Source organism: Zonotrichia albicollis, chromosome 1 (genome assembly GCF_047830755.1).
Source record: "Zonotrichia albicollis isolate bZonAlb1 chromosome 1, bZonAlb1.hap1, whole genome shotgun sequence".
Classification (NCBI taxonomy): Eukaryota; Metazoa; Chordata; class Aves; order Passeriformes; family Passerellidae; genus Zonotrichia; species Zonotrichia albicollis.
In genome coordinates this window covers 117,814,550-117,829,577 of record NC_133819.1, presented here as the reverse complement: position 1 = coordinate 117,829,577, position 15,028 = coordinate 117,814,550, and the positions used below count along the sequence as shown (strand labels likewise).

Sequence of the window (15,028 nt, the reverse complement as noted above, 5' to 3'; positions counted from 1 at the left end):
AGACTGGATTAGAACAGAAATATCCTGTTTTAAAAATCGTATTACATACAGTTAAACTTTTAACTAAGTGCAGTATACTATCATTCACTGCATAGAATTTATAAATTATTAAGTACATCAGCATACAGCCTACTCAGTGTATGAAAGCTTTCAATTAATAATTTTAATTTATGTATGATATACTTAAGAAGCTAGCCAGAAAACTCCCTGCTCAAATAAAATATATAAATTATAGTCAAAAGCACTTAGGTTGCCATTTTGGCTGGACAATTTGCATGCATTCAAAACAACAACCAGACTGCAAAGAGCCACTGAGTCAGAGGCACCAGGAAAGGCATGATCTGCTGAAACACAGCTGAACTTCATTCGTTATCTAAGGAGATTAACAGAATCAGTTCCAAAGCCAGTAGCAAAATTAGTACTTTTGCCTACGGACAATCTGCTCCAATTTTAGAAAACAAGGACCTATATAGGTATGTAGTCACATGGTCACACTATATACTAAGGGTTTGATTATAAAGCTGTTATATGCAGACATTAACTTGTTTTTTGAACTTAAAAATATTCAGCCACCTTGGTAGTCTGCAATCCACAACTATAATCGTAAAAATGCCCAGAGTAGAAAAAGCCCAAAGTAAGCTAGCTGTATCTTTCTATGCCTTTTTCTTAGAACTTCCAACAAGGCACAGGTGCCAGATGCCTTTTCAAGTAAAGAAGCTGTAAAATAAGTAAGATCTTTCCTATGAAGTTCACTGAAATATTACGTTTATTTACATTTTTATAAACACATGCACATATGTAGGCATGTGTATATGAATGTATGTCCCTCCACTGATTTGCTGTACCACAAAAAGCACATACATGAGTCTAGGGATCATGTACCCGTCCTGTCAGTTTCTAAAGGTATCCTAAAAGGCTTTTAGAAAAGGAAACAGGCAACTCTTAGGGAACAGTCAAATACATTTAAAAGATATAGCTACCAGTATGAGCATCTTAAACTTGCTTCATCACAAGTGCAGACAGTGATGCTGACTGCTTTACAGTAAAGCGACTGACAACACAAGAATAGCCAATATATGTTCTTAACCTCAAAAGTCAAAGTCTGAATTTTGGAAGGTGTTTTGAAACTTAGAGCATTTACCAGTCCCTTCTTGATTGAAATATTTACTGTCTTGAACTTGTGTTTTTAAGTCTTCTATGAAAAGTGAGCCATGTGTTTTCTTCTACCTTGGAAATGTAAACATGTCCTCTAGAGAACTCTTGATTAAAGGTAGCACACACATCACAATTTCACAACAGGATTTTGTCTTTACCAAATCTTGCATGTATGCACAAAGAAAGATTGTTTAGAGAAATGGAAATTCTTGGTAATATAGAAGACTTAAGCCAAATAGTGAGGCAGTATGAATTCCAGTCTTATAAATCTGACAAAGCTTGAGGAAGTTACAGTGCAAATGCCAAACAATACATCACAACAAGAAAAGGATATATTAGCAAATTTTTAACTTCATAGACACCAAAGAAAGCTGCAAGACAAAGTACATAGTCTATGAATGCTGATGATAGAGAGCTTAGCCAGAATAAAGGAAAAGTGAAAAGTTAGTGGAGCAAAATGTTTAAACAATTTTTATGATTACTTACTGTATCCCATATCTGAAGCTTTATCTGTTTTCCATCAATAGTGATCATTCGAGCCCCAAATTCTACACCTGAATAGATTTTACAAAACATTACATTATTAGCACATAGCAGAAAGAAGAATGTCAACTACTACAAAAGCAAGAGCAGAAGTTTAAATTCAGTCAATGTTGTAGGAAAATACTGTCTTTCACAACCTGCTTTTAGCCAATTTTCCAGCAGCTTGAAAAAGCTTTCTAGAAGAAAGGTAACTGTTACTGTCCAAGTGTCTGGGATGTATTTCCAACAAAGGTTTCCAAAGCACTTGGTAGCTCTAGATTAGAGGGAGAAACACACCCCTTCAAATGTAAACAGGAAATTGAATAGTCACAGTTATTTTAACACTCTACCAATGACAGATTGCTGAGGCCAGTTTAGAAGAAATTCAACCTACCATTCCTTATCAATAAAATGATCTATTAAGGGAGCATACAAAGACACCTTTGACAAGATAAATTTTATTAGTGTATTAGTTAAAATTCACCTGTCTTTATGAAAAAAAAAATCCCAAATTCTAGCTAGTTAAAGATCAAGTTCTATAACTGAGGGGAAAAACGTGTGTTCCAAATAGACAAAAGTAACTTCTTCAGTAAAAAATTCAACCTTCTATACCATTTTAAAAGCACTTGAGACCATAAACAAAGTCATGTATGAACTGAGGCCATTCATGCAGCAGTTAAAATCTAACAAATGGCTAGAGATAGTGGACATATTTAAATACTATTGTGCTTCCATTAATCTATAACCATTATTAAAAAAAAAAAAAATCTGCTAGCTGAAGTTTCGCTAAAATCGGTCACTGTCTAGACGTGGACCCAAGACATTCAATTATGCAGCCCTGAGTTGAAATATTCCAAATGTCTTTTCAAGAGCTTGTTTAGAATATTTGAGGGTGCAGTGCTGCTTCCTGTGGAATGACTTTTGGGGAAAGGGGCAGAGTTCCCCAACAGCATATTGCAGCCAAATAAAAGCCATTGGCCAAAGACCATTGTGCTCTTCAGCAACCAAATAATTTGCAGCAACTGTATGCAAAGAAATCGAAATAATGGAGGTGGAGAGGCAGCAAGGAGGAAGCAGGTGAATGACACTGCTCTTCCTGAAGTTGACTGCAGAGCCAGGGGAAGGTCCTTGCACTACTACACATGTAAACACTGAAGGTTTTACCTGATCTCAAAATGTGACTATAGAGCTGCTGATTTAAACTCAGTGATCATCTTAAATGTTTAGTTTCTGCAAACAACCCCATAAAAATGAAAACTATATTTATCTTATTTTATCAAAATACATGCCAGGAAAAAATACTGAATTTGAAAAAACACAAACAGTTTGACAGCAAGCTTGTTCTCAAGGAATGAATAGAAGCTGACCATGTTTATAATAAGGGCATGTCCTACAGGCAGTGGGCAAAACAGCTACAATGTTTACAATGATTTATTTAATCAACACATTTTCAGGACTTTTAATACAACCATTCGGGCATTTATTAGTTAAACTCAACCCACTCCATCTCCCCCACAGGGGCATTCATATGACTTTCAACCCATGTTCTTTATTTGTCTTTCCAAATCTGTTTGGGTAATTGGGAGAACCTGGCCAAAATACACACATGCCCTCACAGTTAAGGAGGCATTTCCAGCCTCTTCCAATGCCCTTAGGGACGACTTAAAAACAGAGGCCAGACAAAACCAAGGGGAATAAAAAGCAGTTATATTTATTGAAGGGCCTTCAGGTACATTTAGGGCAAATAAAGGCCTCCCTCCCCCACAAGGGGCTACACCCAAAAACGGATGACCAGTCATGGGTTTTCATACTTTTGTAGGTTTGGGCCATATGCATATTGGGGGCTAATTTTCCAATTACAGAGTCAGGTAATGAACTGGTTTACCCCAAGTTTGCTCCCCTCCCCAAATCACTTCTGTTTACGTTTTCAGGGCCTGAGACAGTAAGGTGTCTTTGATTTCCAGACCTAGAGAGGAACTGTTTTGTCTGACCAAAATTTGAAAACAGTAGCTAACACTCTATATGCACTTTAGTTATACTAAAGAATTGCAGGATTACAAATACATGAAAAATATAAAAGCTAAAATCCTTCTTCCCTCCTTTTCAAGCAGCTTCCCAGGTTCTATTACTACATTCCTCACTATGTTGCTTCCAGGTTCACCGCCTCATCTTACTGGCTTCAATTTCTGCCCTGCTCCCAGATTTCAGCTAACAGAATGCCAAGCAAGGAACTGGCACTACAACCACCCTGCTGAGGTGAAGCTGTTCCCCAGTGCCTATCAGTCTGAGGTGACAGGGCTGCCAAATGCATGAGTGATATATAAGGTGTCATATATTTGGCAGGCCTAAAGAAGAAAGTATGATAATAAGTCATGCCTCCCTAAAGTACTCAGGCTCTTTGTTCAGTCAGCCTATCTGCTGCCAAGACCTCACAAATATTCAAAAACTCATGTTAGCCAAAGAAATTGAACTATACAACAGGCACACACAAGGTGTGGAAGGACTGTCAAGAGAAAGAGAATTCATAATCAAGCCCCTTGATACATTCTGTTACATGAAGAAAATCTGTTTATATTTCAAGGAGCTATTTCAGTACTCCCAAACATAGGAAGCCTACCTACTCCAGGGCACAAACTAAAAATAGAGACTAGGATACATTTTGTGCAAGGCTCATGATTAAAGCTGATAGATTCCTTGAAAGAACAGGAACAAGTTGAAAGGTTCTGTAACCTCCTCTGAGACTAGCATCTGTTATGCTTAACATCAAAACTGATCTGCAGACTAAATCTGCCCTAGAATTTACTACTACACGATTCCTCTTATTTTGTGTGGAAAGATAAATAAAAGTTGGTATTATTTACTGTAGTTAGATCAGAGGCAATGTGTCAATGTGTATTCACTCCCCTGGTATCAAATCACACCAAACACAAATGGTCCACATCCAGTTGAAGAGTTGGAAAAGAAAATCCCTATCCTTTCCAAAAGCAAATACATTCACACTTCAGTCCTCTATTAAAAGTCAGTTTCCCCAAATAAATTTTTTTATTCACTTTTAAGGGTAACTTTGCTACAGTTTATCTCTAACTTGTCTTCAAGGTTTTGTGGCTAGGGTACTTTACGTTCCCGACTGCAAAAATGCCACTTCCATCACCATCAGCGCATTTCAAGCTTGTACATTTCTTCCGTGCCTGCTTTTCTGAAGAGAGTTTAGATACTGCAGCTATGAACTTTTTAAATTGTTTCAGCCTGCACCCTCCCAATAAAAAACCCCAAACTGACTTTATGAGCTAAAAAATGCTCATTAGCTAGAGATTCACTGCCACCTTAATACAGCACAAATCCTGCACTTCTGCAGCACAACAAACTCATAAATGCATGCTGAGGTACCCCAACCACTTAACGACTAATAATGGGCAGCACAAAAAGGACCTACCAATAGTGAGATCGTGGACTGGTTGAAACCGCTTGTCTGTGAACTGTAACAATAAACATGATTTCCCAACACCTAAAAGAAAGAAAAGAAATAAGTGTTAAATTTTTAAAAAAGTCAGTAAATGACCAATAGAAATTAATTTAAGGAAGTATTACACATTGCTTAAAATTAATTACTGGAACTGAAGGTATTAGAACTCATACTATTAAGTGTATGAAACTTTTTAATTACAGCTTTAAAAGTTCTAGAAACATTATAGTCAAAGCAGTTATTTTCAAAAATTGAACAAAAAATAATTATTCTTTTGAAAAAGTAGTTCTGCTTTAAAATTAAGTGGAAAACAAGTTTTCGCACAGACCTTCAAAGTACCATTTTACATTCTCTCTCCTCAATAACTACAGGGCTTGCTACTCCTCACAACCCTTTATCTGTTTCTCCTTCAGTACTTTCAGCTTTTTTCCAAGCTAACTATTTCCTCAATAGCATCAGCCTCCCATCTATCTCTGTGTTTATCCACTGAGGTAACCACAGCATGTCTGTGGCTGCTCACAGCCACTGTAAGCTGCTGCCCACTGGTCCCCCACAGGCAAAAAGTACTCCAGGAAAAGTCAGACAGGTAACACAAACACCGACCCCCTCACACAACTCGTGTCAGAAATCATCATAACTATTTCCCATTACATGGACACTGGTCAGCAAATGGGCAAGTTCTTCTGTATGTGAAAGCACAGAAAAGCAGAAGTTAATGCAGTCAGCAAGAGTACTCAAACTACCTAGATTTGTAAATATGCTACTTTTTACAGTTATTTTTTCCTTCTTTTACTTGGAGGGGTTATTCTTCCTGGTCTGTGCAGTCAAACTTCATCTTTTCAGCCCTTAAAATTTGACAGCAATATATTTGGTTTAAACTCTGAGCTATTATCACATAACATACTATACTGTAGCATCCAAGTTCCTGCTGTACTTTGTTTTATCTGTCCAGCAAGATAAAGCTATTCTAGCCACACAGTAGAGGTCAGCAACAACTCATCATAAGAGACATATCTAGTAATAAAAGATAGCAAAACAAAGAGATAAGGAAAAGAGCCACACTACTGACAAAAGATACACATACCAGAAGTTTGCATATAGTGACACTGGCCTTTCTAGTACCAAATTCAGCAAAGTTTTTAAAGTATGGTTTAATAAGGAAACAAAGCCTACAGAAATATAATCACCACATATTTTAGTTTGGACTTTAATTCTAAGACCAGTAGCCAGTTTCAACCAAATCTAACAGAAACAGGAAACCTGCATTTAGTTTTGTCACAAAATGATTGTGGCCAACTGATGGCACTCAGATTAATATCCCAAACAAGGCAGCAATTCCAACAGCCTAAGCCAGTTGCTGTCTCTACCCTGTCCTACAGTATGCTCCAGTCCATTTCTCCACAAAGCTTAGATGAGTTCTGAAGCAATTTCAGCCATCTGCTGGGTTAGCATGCTAATCTGAGGAGTGACAAAGCAAACAGAAATGGCTTAATGCAGGGTCAGACAAGCCTAAGGGTTAGTTCAAATGAGGGAAAAGAAATGCAGCAGACAGCAGATCAATAACAGAGTGGCATGGAACTGTAGTCCAAGGCAAAATTTGCAGCATCTGCCTTACTAGATTTATTTTCTTTAGCTTTCTGGCTTATGATGGCAAGCTGTCAGAACAAAAGTAGCTTTGAAGCAGGTATAGATTCTGTCTGTAAAAAATTTGTTAACATAAGAGAAGTTGAGGAGGAGTGGGGGAAAGAACTGCAGGTAAAAAAGAAACAGAAAGGCAGAATATGGGAGCTGTAGGGACAGAACACAAAACTGCACAAAATTTTAAAATATTAATAATTCTACTCAGAGAACAGCTCTTGTCACAGCTGGTGAGCGAGCCTAGCAGGGGAGGGACTACACCAGATTTGCTGTTTGCAAACAGCGATGGACTGGTGGGAGATGTGGTGGCTGGAGGCCATCTGGAGCACAGTGATTGTGAAATTACAGAATTTTCAATATTTGGTGAAACAAGGAGGAGCATCAATAAAACTTCCACACTGGACTTCCAGATTCTGGCCTATTCAAGAGACTTATTCAGAGAGTTCCTTGGGAAGCAGCCTTTAAAAAGAAAGGAGTCCAGGAAAGACGGGCATGCTTCAAAACAGAAGTCTTGAAGGCACAGGAACAGACTGTCCCTATGTGCTGAAAGATGAGCCAACAAGGAAAATGACCAGCCTGGATGAGTAAAGAGCTCTTGAAGGAACTAAGGAAGAAAAAGAGGATGCATCACTTTTGGAAGGAGGGTCAGGTATCTCTGGAAATGCTTAAGGGAATTGCTAGGGCATGTAGGAAAAAAAATTAGAGAGGCAAAAGTCCAGATAGACCTCAATGTGGCCACTTCTCTAAAGGACAATAAAAAATATTTTTATGAACACACCAATGGCAAATGGGGAAGAACAACCTCTATTCTCTACCAGATGCGAGAGGGAATTTAGTAACTAAAGATGAGGAAAAGGAAGAGTACTTAACACTTTCTTTGCCTCAGTTTTCAACAGAAAGACAGGCTGTCCTCAGGACAACTGTCCTCCTGGGCTAGATGGTGACAGGGAGCAGAAGAGCCCCTCTGTTATTCAGAACAAAGCGGTTAAAGACCTGCTGAGCCACTAAGATGCTCACAGATCTATGGGAGCAGATGGGATCCATCTGGTGAGGAGGGAGCTGGCACGTGAGCTTGTGAAGGTGCTGTCATTTACCATCAGTCCCAGCTCAGCTGGGAGGTCCTAGATGACCGCAAGCTGGCCAGTGTGATGCCCATCCACAGGAAGGGCTGGAAAGGAGGATCTAGGAAACTACAGGCCAGTCAGTCTGACCTCAGTACCCAGAGATTATGGAACAGATCATCCTGAGTGCCACACAGCACTTACAGGATGGCCGGGAGATCAGACCCAACCAGCATGGATTTAGGAGGGGCAGGTTGTGCTTGATCAACCTGATCTCCTTCTATGACCAGGTGACCCACCTGGTGGATCTGGGAAAGGCCATAGATGTTGTCTATCTGGATTTCAGCAAGGCCTTTGACACTGTCTCCCTGGAAAATCCTCCTGGAAAATCTGGTAGGATACAGCTTTGACAGATGCTCTCTTCAGTGGGTCAGCCACTGGCTGCATGGGCCCAGAGAGTGGTGGTGAACAGTGCTGTGGCCAGTCATTAGTGGTGTCCCCAGAGATCAGTGTGCAGCCAGTCCTGTTTATTATCTTCATTGATGATCTGGATGAGGGGATGAGTCCGCCATCAGTAAATCTGCAGAAGACACTAAGCTGGGAGCACATGCCAATCTGTTGGAGGGTAGGAGGGCTCTGCAGAGGGACTTGGAATGGTTGGATGGATGGGCAGAGTCCAATAAGATGAAGTTTAACAAGTCCAAGTGCTGAGTCCAGCATTTTGGCCACAAAACCCCCTACAGCATTATAGGCTGGGGACAGTGTGGCTGGACAGTGCCCAGGCAGAAAGGGACCTGGGGGTGCTGGTCAAGAGCTGGTTGAACAGGAGCCAGCAGTGTGCCCTGGGGGCCAAGAAGGCCAAGGGCAGCCTGGCCTGCATCAGGAACAGTGTGCCCAGCAGGAGCAGGGAGGTCATTCTGCCCCTGTACTTGGCACTGGTGAGGCCACACCAGGAGTGCTGTGTCCAGTTCTGGGTCCCTCAGTTTGGGAAGGACATTGAGAGGCTTGAGCACATCCAGAGGAGGCAACGAGGCTGGTGAGGGGCTGGGAACACAAACCCTGTGAGGAACAACTGAGGAACCTGAGGGTGTTTAGCCTGGAAATAGGAGAGACCTTATCACTCTCTACAATTCCCTGAAAGGTGATTGTAGTCAGGTGGGGGTTGGTCTCTTTCTCTAGGCAACCATTGACAGAATAAGAGGACACAGTCTTAAGCTGCATCAGGGGAAGGTCAGGTTAGACATCTGAAAAAAATTCTTCACTGAGTGATTGGGCAATGGAATTGTCTGCCCAGGGAGGTGGTGGAGTCACAATCCCTGGATGTGCTGAAAAAAAGACTGGACGCAGGACTCAGTGCCATGATTTAGTTGATAAGGAGGTGTTAGGTTAGGTCATAGGCTGGACTTAATGATCTCAAAGGTCTTTTCCAACCTAGGTGATTCTGTGAACAGTGCTCATATACACAGATAACTTTTATATCACCAATTACATAAAACTGCCCCACTGGAGAACATAATCACTGCCTCACTTAAAAAAAACCCTGCAAGTCACACCAGAGATAGCTTTTGCCATTGACCTTGCAAAGCAATTTCAGTTTCAATGGATAAAACCTTAAACCAATCCAATATTCCTGCACAAATCTTACAAATGTTGGAGCATTTCAACATTTCAAAATCTAATGAACAAAACGACATTTTATTACGTATTCCAGCACTAGTTCTCAAGTGGCAATCTGATATTTCTTCTCCTTCTAAGGCTGGTGACCAAGTCAGTTGAATTGAGCCTACGAACACCAGCCTCAGCAGAGTGAAGACGACAGACAAGCACAGCCCCTTTGATGCAGGCTCTGTCTCAGACTGGCACAAGATGACTGCACTTCTAGTGACTCCTCCATAGCAGTCCTTTTAGGAGCAGACTGCAGGCTGATGGGCTCACACAGAGAAAGCAAAGAAATAACTAGTTTCTTTTTAATGCCATTCTTGCTGGTTCAGAAGCTTCCAACAAAAAATCCCATCTCAAAGTTGACTGCTGTTGGCTGAACTAGAGGTTTCATTTTAATTTTATGGTTTTCAGATACTGCATGTTCGTATCACAAAAGTTCTTATGAAAACAGTTTGTAGTCCAAATCACTTCCAGGGCTTGAGCTAACTCCCCTATCGTAGACAGGAGCATGTATCACAAACAGGAGCTGTATATGAATGCCTGAGTAGTTTACCACCTTGTGACATGAACAGATGCAGCAAAGATCAGTTAACAGCTGCAGGCAGCTAATTCTATGGCATGCAGGTGGTTTAAAGTAACTACACCAGTTAACTCTAAGAACACAGTGGCTGCTTACCAGGTATGTTGTTCACTTAGCACTGTAAATATTACACCTGACATGAGGCACACACTGCGAGAAGTAGCTGAGAACATCCTGATGACAGTCAATTGCACAATGCAAAAGGGATAAATTCAGTTATTTATTAACCCATTCTCCATTTTACTGCCACAATTATTTTAATATAGCTTCAGATAAACCACCCCAGGAAAAAAATCTAGTGTTTTCATATGAGAGAGCTTGGATACCCTTCAACAACCACAGTAAACAAAAGCTCTTGCTTAGGAACAAATGAAAACAATGGATTATGTGCTCAGAGGGAAGGCAGCTTGCTTCTTTGCAAGTGCCTGTTTTAGGATCCCTCCATTGCTTCCTAGCACTTAAACAATGATGGGAGTAGAACTTGTGCTACAGCAATTTTACCCTCCAGCTCTAAATTCTGATCCAGCAGACTGAGTTGATTCTCTAAATTCCTTTACCTCCCTTAACAGCTTCCTGTTAATCTGGGTGCAACTCTGCAGTCAGTTTCCTTAGACAAGGCATTGCCAGAAGTTTGTTGTTGTCTACTTTGGCCCAGCTTCAACACAGCACTCCCTTAGATACTTGTCTTTATTTCAGGGCTCAGCAGTAAAGCTACCCTTGTCACTCATATGCAACAAGCTACACCAAGAAATGAATCCAGGACAGTACTACACTCATCCAAAACACCAGTATGTGCATGAGACTAGGGCTACAGCAAAGGGAATGGTTCTTCTTTTCAGTAATAGGCTGCACTCAGCACTTAAGAAAAAAAAAAGCAGCTCAGCAACCACAGCACAGGTGATGGTACAGCTGAGCAAGTTTTTGGCTAAGAGAGCTGATTTGCTTCCTTCTCCCTTTCTTGATTCCCAGTGAATAGGGCAAAGAAAGTTCAGTTACTGGCTGCAGAGTCAGGTGTGTACTACTGAATATGAGGAGAACTTCCAGGCTTTTCTTACCTGTAGACAAAACTCTTCAGTGTTCCTTCCACTGATGTTTGTCTTGAAAAGCTGACCTGGTTCAAAACTAATAATGTGTCAAAAAAGAGGGTAGGGGGAGGTTGAGTTTCCTTACTTGCTCCCCTAAGCACCAGTATAGCCCCAGAAAGGTGACAGAGGAAAAGAACTGCAGTAGTAGTCCTCTCAACCATAGAATAAAAACTGAATGCTAAAGAAAATCTCCTATGTCAATCTGCCTGCTGTGTCTGGTGAGTAGACACACTCCTTCCCACACATCTCCACCTCCTTACCCAAAAGGGCTCTTGCACTCTTTTAAGTGTACCTACTATTTGTTTAGTTTTGTTTTTCAAATCATCTTCATGAGCTGAGCTGGCCTTTGAAGGATCACACAAGCAGTGATGCTGAGAGCTAAGAGGCAGCAGAGCTCATAGTTGAGACAAGAAGTGGTAACAAGGTCTGCTCGTTTTGGCAGCAGATAAACCCTGGATTAATTCAACCGTCTCACAGAACTGTTTTTCTTGTTCTTGATGGTGATCAATCAGTCCACCACACACAGAGATGAAGACCTACTTCCCTTTGATATCTTGCTCTCACTAATCTTCCTAGATCCAATTTTCTTCCTTGAAAGTACTCCAGACTGTGGAAAGCACAACCACAAGACCACTAAGTGAAAAGCTAACCTAAAAAGAAGGTAGTTTTCTATTGCATTAGTGGCTGGATCCAGATCATGGCAGACTACCAAAGTCACCACAAGGTAAGGGGAGCAAGAACTTCTTTCACATGTAACCAACTGTGTCAGCTTGGCTGTCCATGAAACCAGTGCCACAAAAACAACCGAGCTGCAACAAGCTTCTTGCTTTCTTACCTTCCTTTAGAAAAACAGACAAAAATAAATCTTAAGAATAGGGTAACACAGCTTCAAATAATGAGCAAGATTATATATATGATTATTATATATATACACACATTATATATAAAAATAGATGATTATCTAGATGATACATCTAAGAACCCAGATTTTAAAACTAACTTCGATTTTAACCGGGTAATCACACATTACAAATGTCACAAGATATATACCTTTAACCTGGTTTATGAGATACTTTTAGTTCTTTCCAGCAATCTGCAGAGCTTCCAGATGTTTCATAAGCCCTTTTCTTATCACAGGCTGCCATTCATTCCCTCTCTCCTCCCTTTTTAACCACAGCAGCTTTATCAAACCCTGAAAAGTGCAGTATTACCTTTTCATGGGCCTAGGCATAACAAGGCATGAACCTAAAGCGGTTCATTTTTTTGAAAAAAAAATGAAAAAAAAACCTAAGGATTTTTCCTAACCTCTTCTCAGTCAGCTATGTTTTAGTCAGGACTCTACCATCAAGCAGGAAAGCTTCATTTAAATTTATTGGAAGGACAAATGAAAACATTCCGAACTGTCACGTATGGAGCAAAGGGAGCTCACACACAAATGTAAGCATGGACAAGAACAGAAGAAAAACAACCTCTAAAATCCTTCATGCTGCCTATGTAATTTCAGGAAAAGTAATAAAAATGGCTCTTTTAAAGCTGATTTAGCATCAACACTTAAACATTTTCAATAGCATATTCAAAGCCAATGATGCAAAGTTTTCCTTTCTACTAACAATTAGCACAGGCATATAAAGTTAAAGGAGCTGTTCAGCTTTACCATATTGCAGTTTGTATGGCACTGCTCCACTGCTAACTATATGTTTTAAAGGTAATTAAAAATTATTTCCAAATAAAATTAAGCTACATTTGAGTCTATAAAAAAACTTCATTTTCTGCATGAGAATGAAGTTAGAAACTGCCAGCCATTCATAATAACATGGTTTTAGATGAAATTGGAGGTGGGGTTGGGTTAGATGTTTTTGAGTGGCAAGGTGTCTGTGGTTTCTTTTAAAGAAATAAGTGTTAAGAATTAGTACAAGTGTGCACACAGCCACTTGTTTCAGCAGCCTCATGAAACCTTTTGTACAGACATATAGTTTGTTAATTCTAGTTAACTTCTAAGAGGCTAAGAGGATGTTCTTATACAATACCTAATATCTGTTCTTTTGGGATTAAAGCATAATTGAAAGGGTCTCAAAGCAAGACATAAGTAGTACAGACCAGTACTCTGGTTTTCAGCACAAACAAGTTCTCGAGCTATTGCAGGATATTAACATCAGCTCTGGTGAGATGAAAACCAGTTTAGCCAAGAAGTACTACTACATACTTACAGAAAATAAGGGCAAAAGACTCTAATCATACACATAACTAGCTACTAACAGCTGCTGTTCCAGAGCAAAGAGCAAAGACATTAGAAGTATTTCACAAAGAAGATTGGAAATAAATTTGATTGCTTAATTTCAACATTTGAAAGTCTCCTAGACAAGTGAAATGGTTGACTAGACAGCTTACTTTACTCTAGAGAGTGAGAATTAGATCACCAAGCAACTATATTTTCTTTCATCATCTCCTCCTAATAGGAGTAACTTAGAGACACTCTTGGTCTAGGAGCAGCAACTGCCTGCTGAAATTGAAAGGTGAGTGAAAGTCCATTATGCAAAAAGCTCAGAGAGTAGCTGCAGTAACACATTTAAGAAAAGCAGGTGGACTTGCTCATGGAAAATGCAGCAACACTGATCATAAAAAGACGTTGAGATAGACTGAAAATGACAAGTTATGCTGGTGGCAAGAAATCTGACTATTGCAAAACCAGTACTTGAGGTATCCTAAAGTTTAGGAGCATTCTCTGTTGGAATCTAGCAAACACACTCTAATATAAGAAAATTCTGATTAATGTGTATTATTCTGAAAAAAATATTCCAGCTGTCATCTTCACAGAAAACTTGTTATCATTCCCAGTTTATTACCACATGGTACACTGCTGCTAACAAATATATAAATAAAGATTTTACCATTACATAGAAAAAAACTAAAAGAAAAAAATGACAGACTTTCAGTCACCAACTGCACAAACAGACAATTCTCACAGGCCAATAGGATTTAACCTAGCTCAGATCAAAAATCATCTCAACTTCAACTGGTGGCCAAAGGTGGATGTATAGGGAAGAGTGGATGAAGACACCAATCAAAATCAAAGACCATCAACCATAAAGGCAAAGATCTCAGAGGTACAGCCCTATGCAGCATGCACCACTCATGCTTCTAAATTCATTTGCAAACTCCTACAATGCTTTGGAAATAGCCAGATCAGAGGATTTTTTTCCTGGTAAACTCTCACAGTAGTCAGTATTACATAGTACTTGTATTTTTCTCTTCAAACTCCACAGCTATGGCCCCACTGCTACAATGTAAAAACTACACACATTTATGGCAATGTTTTTTAGCACCTGGAATACAACTATGACATTTCACGTCTCTCCCATAACAGAAAACTAACTAGATCCTAAACCAGTTCCAATTATACAGAATGCCATTTTTATATATTAAAAAACTCAGTTAAGAACCAGATTAGGAGCAATTCCATGTTCATAAAGCTATCATGCCTGAAGTACCAGAGAAAGAAGTCAGTGAATGACAATGACCAATGAAACAGGGAATGCAAAGGGACAAGAACTGTTGAGCACAAGACAGCTCTTGCACAGTCAGTCTCTGTGGCTGTCATTTTAAGAGACTGAGATCATCCTGAATTCCTGTGTTTAAGCAAATGAAAGCATGTGGAATCACAATTCAAGACACCACACAGAGGTGTCTTGTGTAACTCCAGGGGGGTTTTGTTGGTTTGCTTATGGATGGCACAACCTTCTTTGTTTTTCAGTGCTGAAAGAGGAGCTAAATGTTAACATCAGTCCTCAGCTGAGTCTCTTAGTTTTCTCCTACAGTTTGTTTACAACTAACTGCTGAGTCACCAGGCAGCTGAGGCATTTCC

The 15,028-nt window shown here is 39.8% G+C and overlaps 1 protein-coding gene across 1 annotated transcript in view; it reads right to left on the bottom strand.

The window, feature by feature from the left end:
• The window catches only part of RAB2A (RAB2A, member RAS oncogene family), a 43,581-nt gene that overhangs the window by 25,950 nt on the left and 2,603 nt on the right, over nucleotides 1-15,028 (bottom strand). The window contains exons 2-3 of the mRNA XM_005479328.4: nucleotides 5,111-5,182; nucleotides 1,642-1,709 (exon numbers count right to left, since the gene is read on the bottom strand). Of these exons, the coding sequence (XP_005479385.1) occupies nucleotides 1,642-1,709; nucleotides 5,111-5,182 (140 nt within the window). The remainder of the gene's footprint in view (nucleotides 1-1,641; nucleotides 1,710-5,110; nucleotides 5,183-15,028) is intronic.